Source organism: Bubalus kerabau, chromosome X (genome assembly GCF_029407905.1).
Source record: "Bubalus kerabau isolate K-KA32 ecotype Philippines breed swamp buffalo chromosome X, PCC_UOA_SB_1v2, whole genome shotgun sequence".
In the NCBI taxonomy this organism is placed as follows: Eukaryota; Metazoa; Chordata; class Mammalia; order Artiodactyla; family Bovidae; genus Bubalus; species Bubalus kerabau.
The window spans coordinates 70,247,655-70,272,166 of record NC_073647.1 but is presented as its reverse complement, the minus strand read 5'-3'; the positions used below and the strand labels follow the sequence as shown (position 1 = coordinate 70,272,166).

The following is a 24,512-nucleotide window of genomic DNA, read 5'->3' as shown; positions in this document are numbered from 1 at the left end:
GGAAGTATCACTATGAACAAAGCTAGTGGATGTGATGGAATTCTAGTTGAGCTATTTCAAATCCTAAAAGATGATGCTGTGAACGTGCTGCACTCAATATGCCAGCAAATTTGGAAAACTCATCAGTGGCCACAGGACTGGAAAAGGTCAGTTTTCATTCCAATCCCAAAGAAAGGCAATGCCAAAGAATGCTCAAACTACTGCACAGTTGCACTCATCACACATGCTAGTAAAGTAATGCTTAAAATTCTCCAAGCCAGGCTTCAGCAGTACGTGAGCTGTGAACTTCCAGATGTTCAAGCTGGATTTAGAAAAGGCAGAGGAACCAGAGATCAAATTGCCAACACCCGCTGGATCATCAAAAAAGCAAGAGAGTTCCAGAAAAACATCTATTTCTGCTTTATTGACTATGCCAAAGCATTTGACTGTGTGGATCACAATAAACTGTGGAAAATTCTGAAAGAGATGGGAATACCAGACCACCTGACCTGCCTCTTGAGAAACCTGTATGCAGGTCAGGAAGCAACAGTTAGAACTGGACATGGAACAACAGACTGGTTCCAAATAGGAAAAGGAGTACGTCAAGGCTGTCTATTGTCACCCTGCTTATTTAACTTCTATGCAGAGTACATCATGAGAAACGCTGGGCTGGAGGAAGCACCAGTTAGAATCAAGATTCTCGGTAGAAACATCAATAACCCGAGATATGCAGGTGACACCACCCTTATGGCAGAAAGTGAAGAAGAACTAAAGAGCCTCTTGATGAAAGTGAAAGAGGAGAGTGAAAAAGTTGGCTTAAAGGTCAACATTAAGAAAACTAAGATCATAGCAGCCTGTCCCATCACTTCATGGCAAATAGATGGGGAAACATTAGAAACAGTGGCTGACTTTATTTTGGGGGGCTCCAAAATCACTGCAGATGGTGATTGATTGCAGCCATGAAATTAAAAGATGCTTACTCCTTGGAAGGAAAGTTATAACCAACCTAGACAGCATATTAAAAAGCAGAGACATTACTTTGTCAGCAAAGGTCGGTCTAGTCAAAGCTATGGTTTTTCCAATGGTCATGTTTGGATGTGAGATTTGGAATATAAAGAAAGCTGATTGCCGAAGAACTGATGCTTTTGAACTGTGGTGTTGGAGAAGACTCTTGAGAGTCCCTTGGACTGCAAGGAGATCCAACCAGTCCATCCTAAAGGAGATCAGTCCTGGGTGTTCATTGGAAGAACTGATGTTGAAGGTGAAACTCCAGTACTTTGGCCGCCTGATGTGAAGAGCTGACTCATTTGAAAAGACCCTGATGCTGGGAAAGATTTAGGGCAGGAGAAGAAGGGGACGACAGAGGGTGAGATGGTTGGATGGCATCACCGACTCAATGGACATGAGTATGGGTAAACTCTAGAGCTGGTGATGACAGGGAGTCCTGGCCTGCCATGGTTCATGGGGTCGCAAAAAATCGGACACGACTGAGCAACTGAACTGAACTGAACTGAGATACACTACAGAAAATTTTCTATAAAATGAATTTCTGGCAAGGCCTGTTTCACTTTGATTTTTTAATTATAAAACCATGGCTATGTTTTGCTAGGAAAAAAAAGAAAAAGACTAGTTCCAGGTTGTAATTAAACCATGTCTTTTAAAATAAACTACATATTTTTCAACCACAATAATAGGATAGTAGAGTAGGTTCACATCCTTTCTACACTATAATGACAGCCCTGTGCTGGACAGTCAGTTTGCTCCTACCTTTCACAGCTTTACATTCTGCTCCTTGTTTCATTCCATTTTTTTCCTACTGAAATCTCCTCCTCGTGAGCTTTTATTTCTTTAAGAGCTTATTGCCCTATGAGCCCAGCAAATGGATTTTTGAAAATTGGGAGTCTAGTTACTAGGGTTTTTTGCCCCCAAAACAAAGCTTAGTCAATGGAATGAACCCTCAGCCCATTTTCACATATATTGTCTCCACTGATGCTCAAAGCAATTCAAGAAATAGGTAGGGCAAATAGGCCCATTTTGCTGATGAGAAAACTAAGGCTGAGAGATGAATTGACTTTCTCAAGGTCATACAGTTAGAAAGTGAGACCAGGGAATAAAACCTTAATCTTATGATTCTGCTTTAAGCAGGTGAATTTTCTGTTTACTAGAGACCTGTGCCATCAAATCATACAGAAGTTGCCCTTCAAATTCTAAGATGGAAAACTAAGTTATGGTTAATTATTTCAGATTTTTCCAACGCATGTAAAAATTCATGGTTTTAGGTTAAATTCATCCTAAGTAGATAGAGCTGTATCTATTTCCTCATGTGGTCTGGAAACTCTCCACATACTTTATCATACAGTGGGGCTCTTTGTATAATCTGCATGTATATTTGAAGGGTTATGGGGGCTCATTCAACCATTTGTAATGGTTACAGAGGTGTTTGGTTATTTTTTTAATTTTTGTGGCCAACTATTGGTCATATTTCCATTGGATTTGGGGGTTCTTGACCATCCCAATTATATTATTATCACAAAAGAAAAATGTTCTCTGGTTTCTGATGTGATTTTAGGAATATGTTATAGAGAAAGGGGAGACCTGAAAATTTTTCATTAACTTATTTGCCTCTATCTAGCAGACATCTCTGCTTCATCCTATTTTAACAATTATTAGCATTCTACAAGGGCAAGGAAAAATACAACATGTTTAAAGCAAAATCACCAATTTCTGTTCATCACAATGATCAAATTAGTATACTCTGCCTATATTTCCCTGTCCATGCCTAACTGAATAAGCTAGCATAAGCGACTCATGACACATCATAATTTGTCTACAAGAACCTAGAAAAATCTCCATTGATGACAGACCAATCAACAAATGCACTTCAATTATTAAACAATTGTAATCTTATTAAACAAATAAGTAATCTTCCATCTTTTTAAGGTGTAAGGTGTGCTATTCCTTAAAGTGCATTTTATCACCTAATTTATGAATTCTGTTGAGTTTCTATGAAAAAGTACCTGTTCCAGTGAAAAGACTGGGCAAATTAAGATAACTTGTCCCATATCAATGTAAATAGAAATATTTTCTGCCCAGATTAGCTTTTACTGCCCCTCTTCAAGTGGGTTTGTGTTTCTACTTTCAGAGCTTTATTCTATGCAGAGAGGCAATATAAGCTAGGTAGAAGCAGCAGAGGATTTGATATCATCAAAATTGGTTTCACTAGTTGCTTACTGGGTACTCTCAAGCAAATTCCTTACCCTTTCTAAATTTCAGTTTCCTCATCTGTAAGAGGCAGATAATATCCACCTGTTAGAGCTGTTAAGAGGATTAAAGGAAACAGGTTAAATGAGAGGGCACTTAGTATGTGCTAAAAAGAAGATTTTTATCTTTTAGAAGAGAAATGTGAATAAACAGATAGAAGGGAGGGATGCAGAATATTGCCCAGCAAGAGTTAACCTTAGTGCTCTGGGAGGTGTCTTTCCAAAAATTTCAACATGCTGACAGCAGCCAATGAGATGGGTGTGTGTGTCTTTGCAAACAAAACATGTAGACGCATGTCTTCATGCCTGGACTGGCTGCTTCAAACACTGAGTATTGCCTCAGAACTAGAAAATAAACGTGTTTTCATCTGGGTATTGAGGCTGAGACTCTGATACTGCTTCTCAGCTAGGCAGAACGCTGAGAATTTGGGGAGTTCATTCTTTGGTAGACACCAAGCACTTTTTTTTTTTTTTTTTGGAAGATGGGAAGGGTCACTGCTCATGCTGGCAAAGTGTAGATGATGCTAATATTATCAAGCTGAACCAGGGCTTCCTGGGTCATCAAATGGATGTCTGTATATGTCTTTATGTGCCATACTTTAGATCTATTCTTCACCTACTGGTGTTCTTTCTCCCTCATTTACTTCTGCAGACAACGCTAGCCCATTAGTGCTCCTGTGCTGTGCGCTGTGCTTATTCACTCAGTCATGTCCAACTCTTAAGACCCCATGGACTGTAGCCCACCAGGCACCTCGGTTCATGGGGATTCTCCAGGCAAGAATGATGGAGTGGGTTATAATGCCCTCATCCAGGGGATCTTCCCAACCCAGGGATTGAACCCAGGTCTCCCACATTGCAGGTAGATTCTTTACCATCTGAGTCACCAGGGAAGCCCAAGAACACTGGAGTTACGGGTAGCCTATCCCTTCTCTGGAGGAAATTCCCAACCCAGGATTTGAACCAGGGTCTCCTGCATTGCAGGCAGATTCTTTACCAGCTGAACTACCAGGGAAACCCCATTAGTGCTGTTACTCAAAGAGTCGACTTTGGGGCTCTCTGGGTGGCTATTTCTGTTTGTTGCAATAGAAGGAGCATAGAGTTGATGGGGAGGCCCTGATACTCCCTCTGCCACTGCATAGCTGTGTGAAATTCATAAGCCCCATTGACTAATTGCTTTTCCAGCTTGGTGCCCGCCACCTCTGTCACAGGTGTATTGTGATGCCCCAAAGGAATGGTGAAAGGAAGCATGTTCTGAAGGTTCTTAAGTAATCTGCCTTTGGGGGATATCACCGATGGTTTCCTTCTTACCACATATTTTGTGGCTAGGAGGGAGAGCCCATCTCCTTAGGCCAGAGTCTGTTAAGTTCTTGCACCCCCTCTGCCATGGCCTCATAGCTGAAATGGGAATTCCAGTTGAAACATAAGGAAAAGTTGTAGAATTTCAGCCACATGGTCCCAGGTTGGAGGTCAGGGATTTCTGCTACCCTTTTCCCAAAGGCCACCAGGGATTTTGAAGGTTGGCAGCAAAGTCTTTTAATCTCATTTTGCTCCTAATAAGACTTGGAAGTGGCCTTCTCGAAGATTCCCAAGTGCACATTTAGTTCTTTATTTTCATTCATTCCACAGTTGAGCTTTTTCCACACAATTATGTTTTGAGGGTCTAGTGTACACCAGACACTGAATCTCCCAGAGATAGCAGGACAAAGTCAACTGAGCTCCCTGCCCTCTCGGCCTTTCCAGTTTAGAGGCAGAAGTAGGTTCTGAACATCTTCCGAGACAGTCCGTAGGTTCTGAACATCTTCCGAGACAGTCCGTAGATATCTTAATCTCACCTCTCCAAATGTGAATGCCTCATCTTCCATCCAAAATTCTTCCTCCCCTAGGCTTCCTCATGTCAGTGAAGAGATTCACTCAGTCACCCAATCAAGAAAACTGGGAGTCCAGACATGTACATGTATGGCTGAGTCCCTTCACTGTCCACCTGAAACCATCACAACACTGTTAATTGGCTATATCCCAGTACAACATAAAAAGTTCAAAAAGAAAACTGGGAGTCCTCCTTCCTACCTATCTCTGTCTTACTCACCTATTCCAATCTTGCATCAAGTCCTATCGTTTTTAGGCTCTACAATATCTCTTAAATCTGTCTTGCTAGTTCAGGTCATCATTATTTCTCTTCCAGTGAACACAACCTCCTCACTGGGTTCCCTGTCTCTGGTCTTGCTATGTAAACGCTGAACTTGAGTTGGTCCCTTTCCCTTTCCGAGAGCTTCAACTTCTCCATCCTCAACTGGATCATTTCCTAAGTCTGGTGCAAGTCTTCTTCTGTAGTTCTGTGATCAGATGGCTCTTGATTATACTCTAATGTAGCCATCCAGACTTCCAAAGAAGATGTTGATATACCTGAGCCACTGGCTTCTTGGTGTATGTATTCATTCATTCATTTCTCCATTCAGAAAATACTGAGCACCCACTATATATGAGGAACTGTAGTTACCACAAGTGACTCAATGGAAAGTAAGACACAGGCCCTGTCTTCAAGGAGGTCAATCTTTTGGGGAGTAAGGACACAAACAGGCCACCTAGTCCATTCTGTGGAGGAAGGGTAATCATGTTAGGTTCCTTGGAAGAGCTAATGTCTTGGTTGGAGCCTGAATGATAAATAGGAGCTAACCAGGAAAACAAAGATATATACAAAAACCCTGAGGCAGAATGCCAGGAGAAAATAAAGTTAGATTAGAAGATGGCAGACCAATTGGGAAGCTGTAGCAACATTCTAGGGGAGAGATGAGGAAGTCCTGAACTAAGACCATCAAAGTAGACAAAAATGAACAGATTTCAGTTATATTTTAGAGGTGGAATTGACAGTCATTGCTGGTGAATTGGATGTAGAAGATAAGGGAGAGAGGTCATGGAGGACCCTTGAGTTTCTGGCTTTATCAACTTTGTAGATGAACTGCCATTTACAGAGTTAGTACCGTTAACTCAGAAGGAAGGATCTGCTTTGGGGAATGAAGTTGGTGAAAAGATGATAAGTTCAGCTTTAGTTATGTTGAATTTGAGTTGGAATATCCAGGTGAACAAGTCTGGTAATTCATTGGCTATAAGGATCTGGCACATTGAGAAGAGAACTCTGGTCTGGAGGTTCAGGTTGGGGAGTCATTACCTTGTGGATGAGGTATACAAGGAGAATGAGCAGACACTGAAGAGCTGAGTGCTCAAGAGAACCAGGTCATCAGTACTAAGAGGGGAAATACTCTCCCAGATATGGAGTGCCCATTCATTCCTGGAACACATTTCTGTCCCGCAGAGAGTTTCTATATAATGTCAGTGCATCTCTTACTTAAGAAAAAGAGTTTTAAGAACCCAATTATAACTTCTCCTTTTGCCATAAACATGCCTTGAAGAAGAAAGGAAATGGATACATTCGTATGTTCATGCTATCCACCACATGTGTTACATTCACTGACTCACATGCTCCCCATAACTTTGCTGCTGCTGCTGCTAAGTCACTTCAGTCATGTCCGATTCTGTGCAATCCCAAAGACGGAAACCCACCAGGCTCCCCCATCCCTGGGATTCTCCAGGCAAGAATATTGGAGTGGGTTGCCATTTCCTTCTCCAAAGCATGAAAGAGAAAAGTGAAAGTGAAGTCGCTCAGTCGTGCCTGACTCTTAGCGACCCCATGGACTGCGGCCTACCAGGCTCCTCCGTCCATGGGATTCTCCAGGCAAGAGTACTGCAGTGGGTTCCATTGCCTTCTCCACCCCATAACCCTACCCTAGAGCTATTACTGCTTGGAGCCCTTAGGGACTCAGAGTGGTTAAATCACTTGCCCAAGGTCCCAGAGCTATTAAATGGCAGTAAGATCTGACACCAGAGCCTGCACCATGACACCACCTAACAGCACTGCACCACTTCTAGCAGTACAGCCAGATACTTAAGAAAGCGTGTGCATACCCCCTTTCCCTTCTGTGCTTCATAAATATAATTTGTATCCCCTAGCTTAACGCTTTGCTCTCCATTAAAATACAAAATCCCTGGGGAGAAGTAAAGCTCTAAGTTGTTGCCAGTCATTTATGCTTCAGTGGGAATGAGTTTCAGATTCTTACTTAGGAACAAATTTTAATTTTATGAGAGAAGGACACTGGAACCTTGAGGAAGAGATGAAAAGGCAGAAGTGGGCCTTGGAATGAAAAGTCACCCTCCTCTTAGTTTTACAGTTCTACCTGGTCAGAGGCATGTGCTTTTAATGTTCCAAGATGCTATTTCTGCATAAGTGTACCTCTTTATATGCAGACCCATTTTGGGGTCGGCTACCCTAGTTATCTGGGGCTGGGGCTTGGGTGTGGTCTGATCAAAGATAAAATTAAACTACGCACTGACCCCAACCCACTGTGATCAGCAGGAGGAAGTCAGCCCAGAGCTGAAGTTCCTTGCCTTATGCACAAGTCCCAGGCCACTCTTGAGAATTTGACCCTGATGTGCTTATTTAAAATCTGGAGCAGATGGAGGCAGGAGAGCTGGTTGGAAAGACTTGGAGGAGTCCCTTCTGCCCTGTCTGGGTCTATTTGCCAAAATATATGACATGTATCAGGGCAAGGCATTGGTCCAAGCCCATTGAAATTCTGCTAGCAATCCAAACAGTGATGGTATTTCAGATTGGTTCTGTGAAATGATCAGTTAGGAAGAGAGAAATGAGGTGTGAGCATCTGGCTACTGCAGCCTAGTGATTGGGACAGTCCCAGGGGCGGGCTCGGGGTGAGGGGGGCAGCCTCAACTACCCCCCCCCAGGACATCTGCCACTGGAAAACAGGGAGAGAGCCACGCACTGGCAGCAGGTGGTCTAATTTGAGTCGCATGCCATTTCTCACTACCTACATGACCTAAGCAAGTCCTTCCCATTCTCTTGGCCTCCTTTTTCCCCCAAGTATAAAATAGACCCTGGATGGAATGGTCTCTAAGGGCCCTTCCTGCTAGAATATTCTGTGACTTCTCTGACACTGGTATTTCTTTTTCTCTGTAGTGGGAGAGGTCCACACATCCACCTGTTTATCTGAAGCCTCTATGTTCTCACACTGCCCTCTGCTGGCCATTGTGAAAAAGTGCCACCGATAGCTTCTTTGGAGTAAGGCAAACCAACTAAAAAACCCATCATTGATTTAGTATTAAGCATCAGCAGTACACTGGGCATGGCGACAGAAAGCCTATACATTGGAGACAAGGGAAATATCATACCAGAGAAGGCAATGGCACCCACTCCAGTACTCTTGCCTGGGAAATCCCATGGATGGAGGAGCCTGGTGGGCTGCAGTCCATGGGGTCGCTAAGAGTCGGACACGACTGAGTGACTTCACTTTCACTTTTTTCTTTCATGCATTGGAAAAGGAAATGGCAACCCACTCCAGTATTCTTGCCTGGAGAATCCCAGGACAGGGGGAGCCTGTTGGGCTGCCGTCTATGGGGTTGCACAGAGTCGGACACTACTGAAGCGACTTAGCAGCAACAGATGGCTGACAAAACAGCCCACGAAAGACATGTCTTCATTTTTTTTCTTTGCCATCTTCGTCTGTTCATGGTGTTCTGTGCCACTGTATGAAAGAAAGGAGGCTCAGGGGATGGTAAGGCTCCTTGCCTCATATCCTAGAACTTCAGGCTCCAGGGGCCCTGGCACCACCCTAAAGAGGCAGTTCTGGGCCAGCAGTGCCTCAGAGGTGTCGAGTCATCCCCAAGGCCCTGCCTCCATCTGAGAGGTTTTGAAACTCAGGACCAGCTCAGAAGTACACCTTCCATACCATTTCAAATGCCCTTTTTGAAAAAGAATTCAAACTCAAAGAATCCATGAGCTCTTTAAGAGCCCTACTTTAAGCTCTCTGGCTGGAATGGAAGAGTCAGCTATGTGACTGTGGTCGATTCAACACACCCTCCCAGACAAGAAACAGGGAGTGGGCCATGGAACCCAGCCTTTTCTGGATGGAATCAGATTTCCTATTAAGTGCAGCCCGAGAATTGCCTCACTCCCATGTCTCTTTGCTTATTCTTGCTGAGCATGCACTCACTCACCAAGGCAAGGGACCTGGCATGGGCTAGCCCATGTGTGCACACCAGGCACCACTTGGGCTCCAGTGCCATGAGCAAGATGGGAATTGGGCCATGCCACAGTCTGCTCTCTTGGTAGCAGCTCAACAGTTTATCAGGCTCTCACCTCCTAGCCCTTGATGCATGAAAGCTTTGGGCAGGGCTCAGATTTGGGTCAAGCATTCAGTACCCTGACTGCATGCATCTCCTCTGCTAGTAATAACATGGTCTCGGCCAGCCTCACCCTCCCACCAACCAGTCCTTTCCTCCCCCAACAGCCGGTTCTTATCTGTCTTCCTTGTTCCAGCCTCAGGCAGGCTGCCCTGGCCCTCATGCTCTCTCTCTCTCACACACACACACACACATGCACGTTCTCCTAAATACTCATTGATGAGTTTCAACATTGAAACTGCCTTCCTCCCACCTACCCTGTCCCCAAACCTCTAAGGGTTCCCTATTTCCTGTCACATCAAGTCTTCCACTTCCCTGCCTTGCTTTCCAGGCCTACTTCAGTTGGGGCCCACTCAGCCTTTCCAGTGTGGCCAGTGGCTGCCCCCACCCCCCACCCCATCATGGACATAATGTAAGCATTCCACAAACCCTCCATGGTCAACCCTGCCTTTGTGTTCCTGCAGCACTTATGCTCCATTCCGGACTTGAACTGTTTGCTATAGCTTTGTGTACATTAGTCTTGAAAGCTAGGCCGACATTTTAGACTTTGTTAATCCTCAACAGCAGCCCAGCACTATTTTTTAAAGTGTTCTATTACTTTTGAGTTGTGTATGTGTGGTGAAAATTTTTAAGAATAATAAGAGAACCACCATAAACAAAAGTTCAGCAGCAGGAGGTTAGAGCATAGAAAGTAAAAGTTCAACTCCCATCCCATCATTCCCAGAAATAAGCCTAAGTTAAGTGCTCTGCAGCCTAGCACCCTCTCTAGGTTTGTGTTGGAAAGATTGCGTGGTAGGTGGTACACCCAGAGAATTACATTGCCTGGGGAAGAGCGTCTTTTACTTCTTAACAAGAGTCCCAGGTCTTTGTCGGCCTGGTAGACTTTGGAAATTTTAGTCCAAAGTCTGCACACAGCTGGCGGCCACTTGTGTGTCCAGTACGTGACTCTAGTCACCGCATAAAGCTTCTGTCCTCTTTTCAGCCCTTTCAAAAGTAAACCTTGAAGGTGAATAGTAAAGAGCACATTTAATGGACTTTTCTCAGAGTTTTTCACAGGACTGTAGGAAATTGCAGACAGTAAGTAAAGGGGCTGAGGGACAGAAATGGGAAGCGTTTATGAAAATAGGCTTTTTACCTGATATGATGTTGTTTTCTCTGAGAGTTAATGCATATTACTAATGGTTTTCATTTTTATGCCAAGAAAATTCAGTCCCTACTGGGATTTGTGCTAAATGGTAGCCTAGCCCACCTAGGTAGCCTAGTTGCACCCACTGGGGTTAATTCTGCATCCCAATCAGCTTGAAAATGTCAGCCTGAACTCTCAGACTTAATTGTTACAGACGCTTTATAAATAGGGCATTCAAAATCCTCAGGCTGTTCCCTCTTGCTATCATAATTGATACTTAATGGATATTCTCAGCCTTCTTTGGTTTTACACATTCAACACTGTACAGATGGCGGGGGTAGTAAAGGGAAGAAGAGAGACAGAGGGGGCAGATAAACAATGTGTGTGTTCGCTGTGGGTGTCTGTTTCCAGTTGCAGTCCTGGAGTTCTGGGAACGGCTGAAAAAGGTGAGCTGGCAGGTTGTCAGCCAGGGGTTTCTGGGTTCTCTTCACTGTGGCCCCCCAAGGCAGTGTTCTATGGGCACAGCGATCTCTGAACTTCAGCTCAAGCATGTTGGCCATTTGGATGTGAGTTCAAAAACGTTCCAATGCTCTCCAGAGTTCTGTTCATTTGCTCTTTTGACAGTCTGATGGATGACCTGGCATTAACTAGGAAGAGGACAATATTATCCAGCCTGAATAACTAATCTCCTAAGAAGTACAAAGTTGAAGGATCTTGGTGCACATGAATCTTATTAAATGTGCTTATAAAATATGTTCTATCCAAATAAGCTTAGCAACCCCTAAAATAGCCTTTTCTGATCCGTGTCTGAAACTTTGGCATGCTTCATAGGTCTCTAAGCCAAAATTATTCGGTGAAGTGACGACAGTGTTCTTTGTGCATGGGAAAATGGGAAGTGGGGATGGTAACTCCTCTGCTGACTAATTGTACTCCTTCTGTCCATCTCAGGGGAGACCAGGACCAATTGGAATTCAAGGTCCAACAGGTCCTCAAGGACTTCCTGGCCCTAGTGGTTTATCAGGGTTGAAAGGAGAAAGGGGCTCCCCAGGCCCGCTGGGACCGTATGGACCAAAAGGCGATAAGGTAAGAGCACCAAAGCTTGAGTTTTCCTTTGACTCTTGGGCCATGGATATGAAGGTGAAAGGTTCTAAACCTCAGCTCTGTCTATTCATGAAAAGAATACTAATTGCACATACTCTGGTGCCAGGCTACACACTTTAATAATAGGCAGGATGGGTGATATGCTCCCATTTCTGGGGAGAATCCCATAGCCAGCAAGTCAGAAAGTCAGGATATCAGCTATTTGCCAGATAAGTGGGATGACCATGGTGGAAAAGTCCAGAGGGTTTGAGCTGGAGATGGATCAGAAGGCCAATCAACAGGGCAGCAGAGGAATCCAAACAAGGGAAATGGGACGCCAGGGGTCAGAATGCTTGGAAACCAGCTGGGCCACAAATGTAGGGAAAGAGATGCAAGAAAGGAGATTGGTCATGTCATGGCAGCTGGCTGTCTGAGGTTAGCATTTAATCACCTCCTATTTACCGCACTGGTGAGAGCAGGATTCCTACCCTAGGGTTCTGCAGATGGCCAAGCATGTGACACCTGGCACAGGACAGAAGAGATCAACAACAGGTTTATAAGTCACATGCACTCACAGCACAGTGGAAGAGGACATCACACACCGTGCAGGGCCACACAGTACTTTCACTTTGGAACAAAATAAACCAGAAGGGCTGTGGGAGGCAAACTCTGCCATGTCAAGAGGGTGAGTGTCCCTAGGTTCCTGAAGGAGGCTATGCCTGGCTTGTTTGAATAATTAATTGGGTCAGCAGAGAATTGAAACCTACAACTCAGGAACAAGCAGGAACTGTGCTCGGTATATTTGATAAAGAGAGTTGTTTGCTTGAGAGATCTCATCAGGAGCAAAATGCCGTTTGAGGCATTCCCAGTTTTCCCAGGGCTTCCCAGGTGGCACTAGCAGTGAAGAACCTGCCTGCCAATGCCGGAGACATAAGAGACATGGGTTTGATCCCTGGGTTGGGAAGATCCCCTGGAGGAGGAAATGACAACCCACTCCAGTGTTCTTGCCTGGAAAATCCCATGGACAGAGGAACCTAGTGGGCTAGGATTGCAAAGACTTAGCAAGCCCACATGTAGCCCTCCCAGATGTCAAGGCACCATATAATATTGAGCCTTATTTTTAGGTCTGACACCACATGGTCTAAGACAAGAACTGCCCAAGACCTTAGGTAAAGGCTAGTGATCACTTGGAAATGTAGTAGACAGCAAGGTGTGTGGGGGGAGGGGAGGACGGGGTACAAAACACTTCTTAACAACTTAGGTCATTAACTACATGAACAAACCTACCTCATCTAATGGAGATCAGTTGGACCATCTCTTACATTCCTACTGCTTTTTTTAGGGTCCCATGGGTGTTCCCGGCTTTCTTGGCATCAATGGAATTCCGGTGAGTGTGTTCATAGAAGTATTTTGAAAATTTTTTTATTGAAGAAGACTTGATTTACAAGATTGTGTTCACTTCTGCTACACAGCAGAGTAATTCGGTTATACATGTGTATATATTCTTTTTCATGTTCTTTTCCATGATGGCTTATCACAAAATATAGAATATAGTTCCCCTGGGTTATACCTTGTTGTTTATCCATTCCATAGAGGCAATTTTAATACAACCTCTAGTTTCTGCCTCATAGCTCAAGTATTTTGGTCTTAACCACATCCTGTCTCAGGCATGCATGCTCAGGGCTAAGTGTTGAGATGTGCGTGGTAAGGTTTGAAGAGCAGTGCTCACCCACACTTTCCTTGGGATTCTGTTATGGGGAGCGCTAAATCATATAGTTGGGGATGCAGAGATATGTACAGGCATAAAAAACCATCAATATCTTAGACAAAAGGAGTTGGGTCTTCTAGGTTGAGGGCAGCGTTCACTGGGAATGAGGGACTGGTTCTGAAGTGTGAAGACAGTGCCACATGAGAACACATATATCGTCATTATCAGAAAATTAAGAAGGTACATGAAATTAGATAGAAAAATACTTACTGATACTTTAATACATTTAATTTCAATAATTTGTTCTCTTCAGCCTTATTCCCAAGTGAATTTCCCTTTAGATTTTTTGGACTTCTAAGTACAAATTTTAAATGTTGCTTTCCATCTGTAGTTATTACAAAATACTGGTTATATTCTCCAGGTTGTACGATATGTCCATGAGCCTATCTGACGCCCAATAGTTTGTACCTCCCACCCTCGCAACCCCTAAAAATAGTGCTCCCCACATACCCCAGTAACCACTAGTTGTTCTCTATGTCTGAGAGTCTACTGCTTTTTTTGTTATATTCACTAGTTTGTTGTATTTTTTAGATTCCACATATGATTGACATCATACAGTATTTTGCTTTTTCTTTATGACTTATTTCACTTAGCATAATGCCCTCCAAGTCCATCCATGTTGCTGCAAATGGCAAAATTTCAATCTTTTGTATAGCTGAGTAGTATTCCTTTTATATATATATATATATATTCCCTATATATATATATTCCCTATATATATATATATTCCCTATATATATATATTCCATATATATATATTATATATATATATATCAATCACATCTTCTTTATCTATTCATCCAATACTCAGGTTGCTTCTATACCTTGAGAATTGTAAATAATGCTGCTAGGAACATTGGGGTATGTATATCTGTTTGAATTGGTGGTTTTTTCATATATATACCCAGGAATGGAATTGCTGAATCATATGGTAGTTCTATTTTTATTTTTTTGAGAAACTTTCATACTTTTTTCCTCAGTGACTGCATCACTTTACATTCCTACCAACAGTGCAGGAGGGTTCCCTTTTCTCCACATCCTCGCCAACATTTGTTTACTTGTGTTCATTTTGAGAATAGCCATTCTGATAGGTGTGAGGTCGTACCTCATTGTGATTTTGATTTGCATTTCTTGATGATTAGTGATGCTGAGCATATTTTCATGTGCCTGCTGGCCATCTTCATTTCTTCTTTAGAAAAGTATCTATTCAGTTCTTCTGCCCGTCTTTTAATTGGCTTGTTTGTTTCTTTCATATTGAGTTTTATGACCTGTTAATATGTGTTGGATATTAACCCCCTTTCAGTCATAGTTTTTGTAAATATCTTTTCCCATCAGTAGGTTGTCTTTTCATTTTGCTGATGGTTTTTACAAACTGGCTACTCCAAAGATCACTTGAAGACAACCTCTTCCCTTCATGCTGAGGACCTGGTTTTGCTGGAGATAAGTGGGGAGTCTGGAGCTTGCAGACATGTCCTTTTCCCATTCCATCCAGCCCAATCCCCCCTTTTTTATTGAGTTTCTCCATTTTTACTCAATATCCCTACTTATCCTGCCACTGGATATTGCATGGTAACATTTCTCCAGCTTTTAAAATACAGTATTTGGAACTTGGTACTATCACTTTTTAGTTATATTCTTCAGTGCTTCTCTATATATTTAATCTTTAACCTGGGCTATGTTTGCCTCTAGCAGTGGTTTTCAACCTTAAGAACCAAATCTTGTGTGGAAGCTCAGCATGTAGAACAGAAAAAAAGTGGAGCTCCTCCATGTGAGGGAAGTCCTAGAGCCCGCTTTTATCCTTCTAACAGCCTCTAAGGGGTTCTTTTGGGTCATATCAAAACAGTTTAGTTAAGTCTTGACTTAACAGCTTCTTGTGTTATACTACATAATCATCTAAGATCAGGTAAGGGAGTTCAAATTGCTTTGTGTCAATCTACAGGTATTTTTCTTGAGTACCTGCTATGTGGTAGCACTCTACTATGGGAATACAAAAAAAAAGGCATCTGGCTCTGCCCTCAGAAATATTATCATCTGATTCATTTTTATCCCCAGATCTAGTGTACATTTGTGGCTTTGGTGAATAGAAGACTCACTTACCTTGTATTTGTTACACATATCAACAAATCGGCCATCAGATTTTGGCCTTTTATTCAACTGCAGAGTCTGCAAAATCCCAGAAATAGGCCATTGGAGAAGTAAGAGGTGGATGGGGTTGGTTACTCTCTTATGACTTCCCCTGGTATATTCTCATGGCTATATTCTAAGACCACATCATCCAGCGTCTCCACTCAGTGTATGTGTCTTGAGGGAACCAATGGATGATTGTTGTTATTGTTCAGTCGTTATGTTGTGTTTGTCTCTATGAGACCCCACAGACTGCTGCACGCCTGGCTTCCATGTTGTTCACCATCTCCTGGAGATTGTTCAAACTCATGTACACTGAGTTGGTGATTCTATCCAAACATCTCATCCTGTCATCCCCTTCTCCTGCCTTCTATCTTTCCCAGCATCAGGGTCTTTTCCAATAAGTCAGTTCTTCGCATCAGGTAGCCAAAATATTGGAGCTTCAGCTTCAGCGTCAGCCCTTCTAATGAATATTCAGGGTTGATTTCCTTTAGGATTCACTGGTTTGGTCTCCTTGCTGTCTGGGAGACTCTCAAGAGTCTTTTCTGGCACCACAGTTAGAAAGAATGGAAACTAGCAAACTAGAGATCACCTCTTCCATTTATCCTGTGGATCCAGCCTCACCAGATATGAGTGGAGGATTTGAAGCTCACAACAGTACCACACCCTTCCTCCTGCAATCTCTTTCTAATGGGGGCCGGAAGAAATGAATCCTGTGAAGCAGAGGCGGATTCCCATTCTGAGCTGGAACCCACCCCAGAGTCCAGCTGGACACTTCTGCGTCCAACCGTCCAACTTGTGGCCAAAAGAGCCTGAGAACTTCTAGAAATTGATCACTTCTTTTGGGGGCCTTTGTTGCTTAGGAGAGTAAGTCCAGATTCCTCCAAATGAGTCTGCTGCTTCCAGTAGAAGTCTCCATCCCCTTGGCTGTCTTCTTGCCCCGCCCTCTTGACCTCTTGACCTAAGGTTGTACATATATTTTTTGACTTTCAATCTCTTTAGCTTCAGGATTCAAGATTCAATTACTCCAAGAAATTTTATCCCCTGTTCCCTTCCCTCTCTTCCAGCTATTCATGATGTATTAAGGAGCACCTTCTGTTGACAGCTTGCCTCTCTTTTCCATCTCTAATCTCCCAGGAGTCTTTGGGGTCTGTACCACAAACTCTAGCTCCTTATTGCATATAGTGCATGGTGTTTATTGATTTTCTTGTATGTTAGTTTTATCTACTTTTGCATTCCAGTCCCCTATAATGAAAAGGACATCTTTTTTGGGTGTTAGTTCTAGAAGGTCTTATAGGTCTTCATAGAACCATTCAAATTCAGCTTCTTCAGCATTATTGGTCAGGGCATTGTATTAGTGTGATATTGAATGGTTTGCTTGGAATGCAAAAGTAGGAAGTCAAGAAATACCTGGAGTAACAGGCAAATTTAACCTTGGAGTACAGAATGAAGCAGGGCAAAGGCTAACAGAGTTTTGCCAAGAGAATGCACTGGTCATAGCAAACACCCTCTTCCAACAACTGAAGAGAAAACTCTACACATGGACATCACCAGATGGTCAGTACCAAAATCAGATTGATTATATTCTTTGCAGTCAAAGATGGAGAAGCTCTATACAATTAGCAAAAACAAGACCGGGAGCTGACTGTGGCTCAGATCATGAACACCTTATTGCAAAATTCAGACTTAAATTGAAGTAGGGAAAACCACTAGACCATTTAGGTATGACCTAAATCAAATCCCTTATGACTATACAGTGGAAGTGAGAAACAGATTCAAGGGATTAGATTTGATAGACAGAGTGCCTGAAGAACTATGGACGGAGGTTCGTGACATTGTACAGGAGGCAGTGACCAAGACAATCCCCCAAAAAAAGAAAGGCAAAAAAGCAAAATGGTTGTCTGAGGAGGCTTTACAAATAGCTTTGAAAAGAGAAGTGAAAGGCAAAGGAAAAAAGGAAAGATATACCCATCTGAATGCAGAGTTCCAAAGAATAGCAAGGAGAGATAAGAAAGCCTTCCTCAGTGATCACTGCAAAGAGAGGAAAACAATAGAATAGGAACAACTAGAGATCTCTTCAAGAAAATCAGAGATACCAAGGGAACATTTCATGCAAAGATGGGCTCGATAAAGGACAGAAATGGTATGGACCTAACAGAAGCAGAAGATAAAGGACAGAAATGGTATGGACCTAACAGAAGTAGAAGATAAAGGACAGAAATGGTATGGACCTAACAGAAGCAGAAGATATAAAGAAGAGGTGGCAAGAATACACAGAAGAACTGTACAAAAAAGATCTTCATGACCCAGATGATCATGATGGTGTGATCACTCACCTATAGCCAGACATCCTGGAATGTGAAGTCAAGTGGGCCTTAGGAAGCATCACTATGAACAAAGCTAGTGGAGGTGATGGAATTCCAGTTGAGCTATTTCAAATCCTAAAAGATGATGCTGTGAAAGTGCTGCACTCAATATGCCAGCAAATATGGAAAACTCAGCAGTGGCCACAAGACTGGAAAATGTCAGTTTTCATTCCAATCCCAAAGAAAGGCAAGGCCAAAAAATGTTCAAACTACTGCACAATTGCACTCATCTCACACACTAGCAAAGTAATGCTCAAAATTCTCCAAGACAGGCTTCAACAGTATGTGAACCATGAACTTCCAGATGTTCAAGCTGGTTTTAGAAAAGGCAAAGGAACCAGAGATCAAATTGCCAACATCTGCTGGATCATAGAAAAAGCAAGAGTGTTCCAGAAAAACATCTATTTCTGCTTTATTGACTATGCTAAAGCCTTTGACTATGTGAATCACAACAAACTGTGGAAAATTCTTCAAGAGATGAGAATACCAGACCTGTGTCCTTAGAAATCTGTATGCAGGTCAAGAAGCAACAGTTAGAACTGGACATGGAACAACAGACTGGTTCCAAATAGGGAAAGGAGTACATCAAGCTGTATACTTTCACCCTGCTTATTTAACTTATATGCAGAGTGCAGCATTTCTCATGATGTAGCACAAGCTGGAATGAACATTACCGGGAGAAATATCAATAACCTCAAATATGCAGGTAATACCACCCTTATGGCAGAAAGTGAAGAAGAACTAAAGAGCCTCTTGATGAAAGTGAAAGAGGAGAGTGAAAAAGGTGGCTTAAAACTCAACATTCAGAAAACTAAGATCATGGCATCCTGTCCCATCACTTCATGGAAAATAGATGGGGAAACAATGGAAACAGTGAGAGACTTTATTTTGGGGGCTCCAAAATCACTGAAGATGGTGACTGAAGCCATGAAATTAAAAGACACTTGCTCCTTGGAAGAAAAGTTATGACCAACCTAGACAGCATATTTAAAAGCAAAGACATTACTTTGGCAACAAAGGTCCATCTAGTCAAAGCTATGGTTTTTCCAGTAGTCATATATGGATTTGAGAATTGAGAATTGAACTATCAGGAAAGCTGAGTGCCAAAGAATTGATGCTTTTGAACTGTGGTGTTTAAGAAGACTCTTGAGAGTCCCTTGGACAGCAAGGAGATCCAACCAGTCCATCCTAAAGGAGATCAGTCCTGAATATTCATTGAAAGGACTGATGCTGAAGCTGAAACTCCAATACTTTGGCCACCTGATGCCAAGAACTGACTGATTTGAAAAGACCCTGATGCTGGGAAAGATTGAAGGTGGGAGGAGAAGGGGAAGACAGAGGATGAGATGGTTGGATGGCATCACTGACTCAATAGACATGCGTCTGAGTAAACTCCAGGAGTTGGTGATGGACAGGGAGGCCTGGCGTGCTGCAGTCCATGAGGTCGCAAAGAGTTGACACGACTGAGCGACTGAACTGAACTGAACTGAGTCTTATCTAGCTCCTTGAAAGCACAGAGTTTTGTCTTCTGTTCCTCTCAGAGGCCCCAGGGCTAAATTCAGCACAGGGTAGGAACTCTAGAAATCCAACCTCTAGTACCTCATAGCTCTAGTAGTAGCTACAAGAGGCTTCCCGAGTAGGTCAGTCAATAAAGAATCCACCTGAAATGCAAGACATCCATGTTCCATTCCTGGGTTAGGAAGATCCCCTGAAGAAGGAAATGGCAACCCACTTCAGTATTCTTGCCTGGGAAAACCCATGGACAGAGGAGTCTGGTGGGCTACAGTCTATGGGGTCGCAAGAGTCAGGCATGACAGAGCGACTAAACCACCACAGTACCTATAAAAGCAGCAGTACTCAGACTTGCAGGGCTCCCTCAGACAGAGGAAAACACAGAGACCCTAGGATCAGTCGGACTAACTATTTTACCCAGCTTTCAGCAGCACTTATTAAGCAATTTGGCTAAAACCAACACATCTTACTAAACTGGATCACTGCACAAATCTGCTTCCCCTCTTAATATTGGCTGATTGCTCACATCTGTGTCACTGGTTTTGGTCCCAGAACTCCATTTTTGCTGTCATGTAGATGATTTCCACATGAATGAGCAAGATCATCCAAGTCTGTGCACCCAGGGGCACGGTCACCAGTTGAGAGTGAACAAACAAGCAGTTGTCAAGATATTCAACATTAAAATAACATAGACAAGGGACGATAGGACTGTGGCTTTTAATGATATTACAGATGTGAGTTGAGCTGTTGGCACCCCCCAAAAATGCAGGTTGATCCAATGTTTTCAGTTCAAATAAGTTGGAAGCAGAAGTTTTCAAGTTGTCCTTTGCGATTTATGTTGAGCTTTTCCCATGGAGTTGATCTCAAACATTTCCCTGCCTAGAGACTCATAAATGAACACACCAGATTTATATCTTCAAAGTGACCATGTACCACTCACCAAATGGAAACATTTCCTTTCCAGTCTGGGTTCTATGGAACATTTGTTGTTATTGTTGTTCAGTCACTAAGTCATGTCCAACTCTTTGTAACCCCATGGACTGTAGCACACCAGGCTTCCTTGTCCTTCACTATCTCCAGAGTTTGCTCAAATGCATGTCCATTGAGTTGGTGATGCCATCCAACCATCTCATCCTCTGTCACCCCCTTCTTCTTCTGCCCTCAATCTTTCCCAGCATCAGGGTCCTTTCCAATGAGTTGGCTCTTTGCATTAGGTAGCTAAAGTATTGGAGCTTCAGCTTCAGCATCAGTCCTTCTGATGAATATTCAGGGTTGATTTCCTTTAGAATTGATTGGTCTCCTTTCAGTCCAAGGGACTGTTAAGAATCTTCTCCAGCACCACAGTTTGAAAGCATCAGTTCTTTGATACTCAGCCTTCTTTATGGTCCAACTCTCACATCTGTACATAACTATTAGAAAAACCATAGCTTTGACTAGATGGGCCTTTGTCGGCAAAGTGATGTCTTTCCTTTATAATATGTTGTTTAGGTTTGTTATAGCTTTTCTTCCAAAGAGCAAGCATCTTTTAATTTCACAGCTGCAGTCACCATCTGCAGTGATTTGGGGGTCCAAGAAGATAAAGTCTGTCACTGTCTCCATTTTTCCCCATCTATTTGCCATGAAGTGGTGAGCATGAACTGGGGAACACTGCTTTTCTGTAGTACAGCATATCCACCTGTCCTGTGTGTTTAGTCCCTTGTGGTTTTATAGAACCATGGTTTTCTCTTTCAAAGAGCTCTATTCTCTTGGAGAGCTAGCACACACATATGTGAAGTTATTCATTATCTCTACCCAGAAAGGGCATAATCAAGGTCCCAGGACTAAGTAAGATCCCTAGTACTGAGCCAGCCTGTTGTCTTAACTCATCTCTGTTACCCAGTTGAGAGATAACCCCTAGCAAATTTGGCTGGGACATTTTTTGATGATGATTAGAACCCCAGGAAGAAGTAGACACTCCACCTGAAGGAATTGACTGAATAGAGTTAAATGAAGGGTATATTTAAAGCAGGTGCCCCCCACCTCTGAGATCTAATGTGTGATGATCCGAGGTGGAACTGATGTAATAATAATAGAAATAAACTATACAATAAATGTAATGTGTTTCATCCCCTTTACTTCTGGTCCACGGAAAAATGTCTTCGTGAAACCAGTTCCTGGTGCCCAAAAGGTTGGGGACTGCTAAATTAAAGGATGCAAGCAGGATTAAGGGAAATAGCAGTGGATGCAGAAGTAACCAACACAAAGCTGTTACCACACCCAAATAGGGAGAGGAGGAATAGTAATACTGGAACTCTAAGACTGGGAGCCATGGACTAGCACTTGTCCAATGGGAACTAATATTGTAGAGAAATATGGCCACGGCCACAAATACTGCCAGGGAGGAAGAGTATAGGAAAAATAAACAACCTGAGCTCTTCCTCTTCCTGGTCTCCCATCTCCTGCTTGTGCCTCACAGTGACCACATACAGCTGGAAGACAGAGGGAAAGGGAGCCTAGGGGTACCACGTGTAAAGGTCAGCCTCCCAGTGCACAGATGTGGGGAAGGTAGAGTGTAGATCTCCTGGGCCAATAGGGATAGCCATCTCATTTGGTAATAAAATGTTGATGACTCTAGTGATGTGCTGTGCTGTGCTAAGTTGCTTCAGTCATGTCCAACTCTTGCAAACCCATGGACTGTAGCCCTCCAGACTCCTCTGTCTATGGGATTTTCCAGGCAAGAATACTGGAGTGGGTTGCCATTCCCTTCTTCAGGGGATCTTCCCAACCCAGAGATCAACTCCACATCTCTTAGGTCTCCTGCATTGGCAGGTGGGTTCTTTACCACTAGCGCCACCCTGATCACTCTAGTAAGCTGTCTCAATTTCCCCAGTTCAACTAAGACTCATCATCTGAGTCTGCAGAGGCATAACTTGCAATAAACAGCAAGTTTATTGCAAAGATAAGTTTATTGATCACTCCTCTGGACTCTGTGTTCCATGAGTCCAGCAGTCTAGACTCACAATGGACCGCTATCTCCTACAAGTAGAACAATAATAATAAAAACAAAACAGAATTCTCCAGAGCATTCTCACAATAAACATTTGTCAAAAGATTGTTTCCTCTAATAATTTGAAAAGTTGATTTTTGAACACATGACATGTTTTCTTCAAATCAGTAAATATATATATTATATATATATGCATGTTTAACCAAATACATATATATATATATATAACCAAATACATATATGTATATATATTTATATACATATAGGTATTTGGCTTTAATACATACATATAATATATATTTTATATATATATAATATGTATTTGGCTTAAAAAGTGTATGGGTAAGTGGGAGACTACCTTTTGTTGATCTGCCTAGAGTTTTGGTCTTTTAGGTCATCTTTTTGTGCCATACCCAACACATACCTGCTTTTGATTTCCTACACATAGGTAGGAAATATACCAAGTACACTTCCTATACACCAAGAAAGCACAGAATTATTGAATTCAGACACCAACTGTATGTGAATGATTACTGATTCCCCAGCAAAACAACTGCCTCAGTAGTGAGTATGGAGAAAAGGAAAAGATGCAGTTTCCTGGCTGAAGAAATAGCATGACATGAGATAATGACAAAATAAAGTTCCAAGTGTGATTCTTGCTTGTCTTGTTTATTTTTGAGCAAGCGGTGTTCAGGAGAGGTGGTGCTATGGAAACTCCTTCTGCTCTGTTAACCAAAATCCAGCATCATTTCCCATACAGAGCTTCTAATACAGAGAGCCAGGCCAGGCTGCCCAGGTTCCAGTCCATTGTGAGGAATCCCAAGGCCTGGCATGATTCCCTGTTGGTAGCAATTCAGCTGCCAGGCAGCTAAGACCCATCTTAGTGCATCTTTCTACTAAAGGAAGGTAACATCACAGCACTCTTTGTAGCCCATTGCTTCATGCTTGATCCCTTTGGTTTCAGCTTGTAAAGCATCAATCCTTTGGGCAGAGGAAACACTGAGCTGTCACCCGCTACCTGCACCTGAATATAATGAACAGAGATGGGAGCAGAGGCGATGAGGCAAAGGGAGTGGACAAGGAGCCAGAATTTGGGAGCATCCTTGGCATCTCTCACTGTGGAACTTGTTGGATTAGCTGAGAGTCCTGTGACTGACTCAATCCCTTCTTTTCTCTTTCATCAGGGCCACCCTGGACAGCCAGGACCCAGAGGCCCACCTGGCCTGGATGGCTGTAATGGAACTCAAGGAGCTGTTGGATTTCCAGGCCCTGATGGCTATTCTGGGCTTCCTGGACCACCTGTAAGCTGCCACATCTTTGTACATTATTTCAATGGCTTTGCTGCCTTCAAGTGTGCCCTCTCTTCTGCTTCTCTGATCTTGTTATGTATCCATGGGGCAATCACTGAAGCCCTTTGTCCAGTGCAGCACCGCAATGTCAAAAGTCTAAAGAATACCAGTTTCAGGGGAGTGTACACATGCTACGCTAGTTAGGTTGGTTTTTTTAATGATGCTTTTAGAGTTGGCAAGATTATTAAAAAAGACTGTAGTAAATTTTAGAGCAAAGTACATGTTTGGCTATTTGACATTTTCCCACATTAGACGATATTGGGAAATGCAGTACTTGGAAGGCTTACATGGGATCATGGAAGCACTAACAGTGACCCAAAGGGCTTGGCAGGCTTGGTCTCTACCAGTGATTCTTAACCAGTGGTGATTTTGCATCCTTCCCGAGGACATTTGACAGTTATTATTGACACTTTTGGACTTCCCTGGTGGCTCAGGTAGTAAAGAATCCGCCTGCAATGCAGGAGTCTCCAGTTCGATTCCTGGGTCAGGAAGATCCACTAGAGAAGGGATAGGCTACCCACTCCAGTGTTTTTGGGCTTCCCTGGTGGCTCAGCTAGTAAAAAATGAGACCCAGGTTCAATTCCTGGGTCGAGAAGATCTGCTAGAGAAGGGAATTGCTACCTACTCCGTATTCTGGCCTGGAGAACTCCATGGCCTATACAGTCCATGGACTGTGTATTCTATGGACTATACTGGCTTCCCTGGTGGCTCAG

The 24,512-nt window shown here is 42.9% G+C and overlaps 1 protein-coding gene across 1 annotated transcript in view; it reads left to right on the top strand.

The window, feature by feature from the left end:
* Positions 1–24,512, top strand: part of COL4A6 (collagen type IV alpha 6 chain) — a 337,408-nt gene that overhangs the window by 252,203 nt on the left and 60,693 nt on the right. The window contains exons 6-8 of the mRNA XM_055564756.1: positions 11,563–11,697; positions 13,037–13,081; positions 23,635–23,751. Of these exons, the coding sequence (XP_055420731.1) occupies positions 11,563–11,697; positions 13,037–13,081; positions 23,635–23,751 (297 nt within the window). The remainder of the gene's footprint in view (positions 1–11,562; positions 11,698–13,036; positions 13,082–23,634; positions 23,752–24,512) is intronic.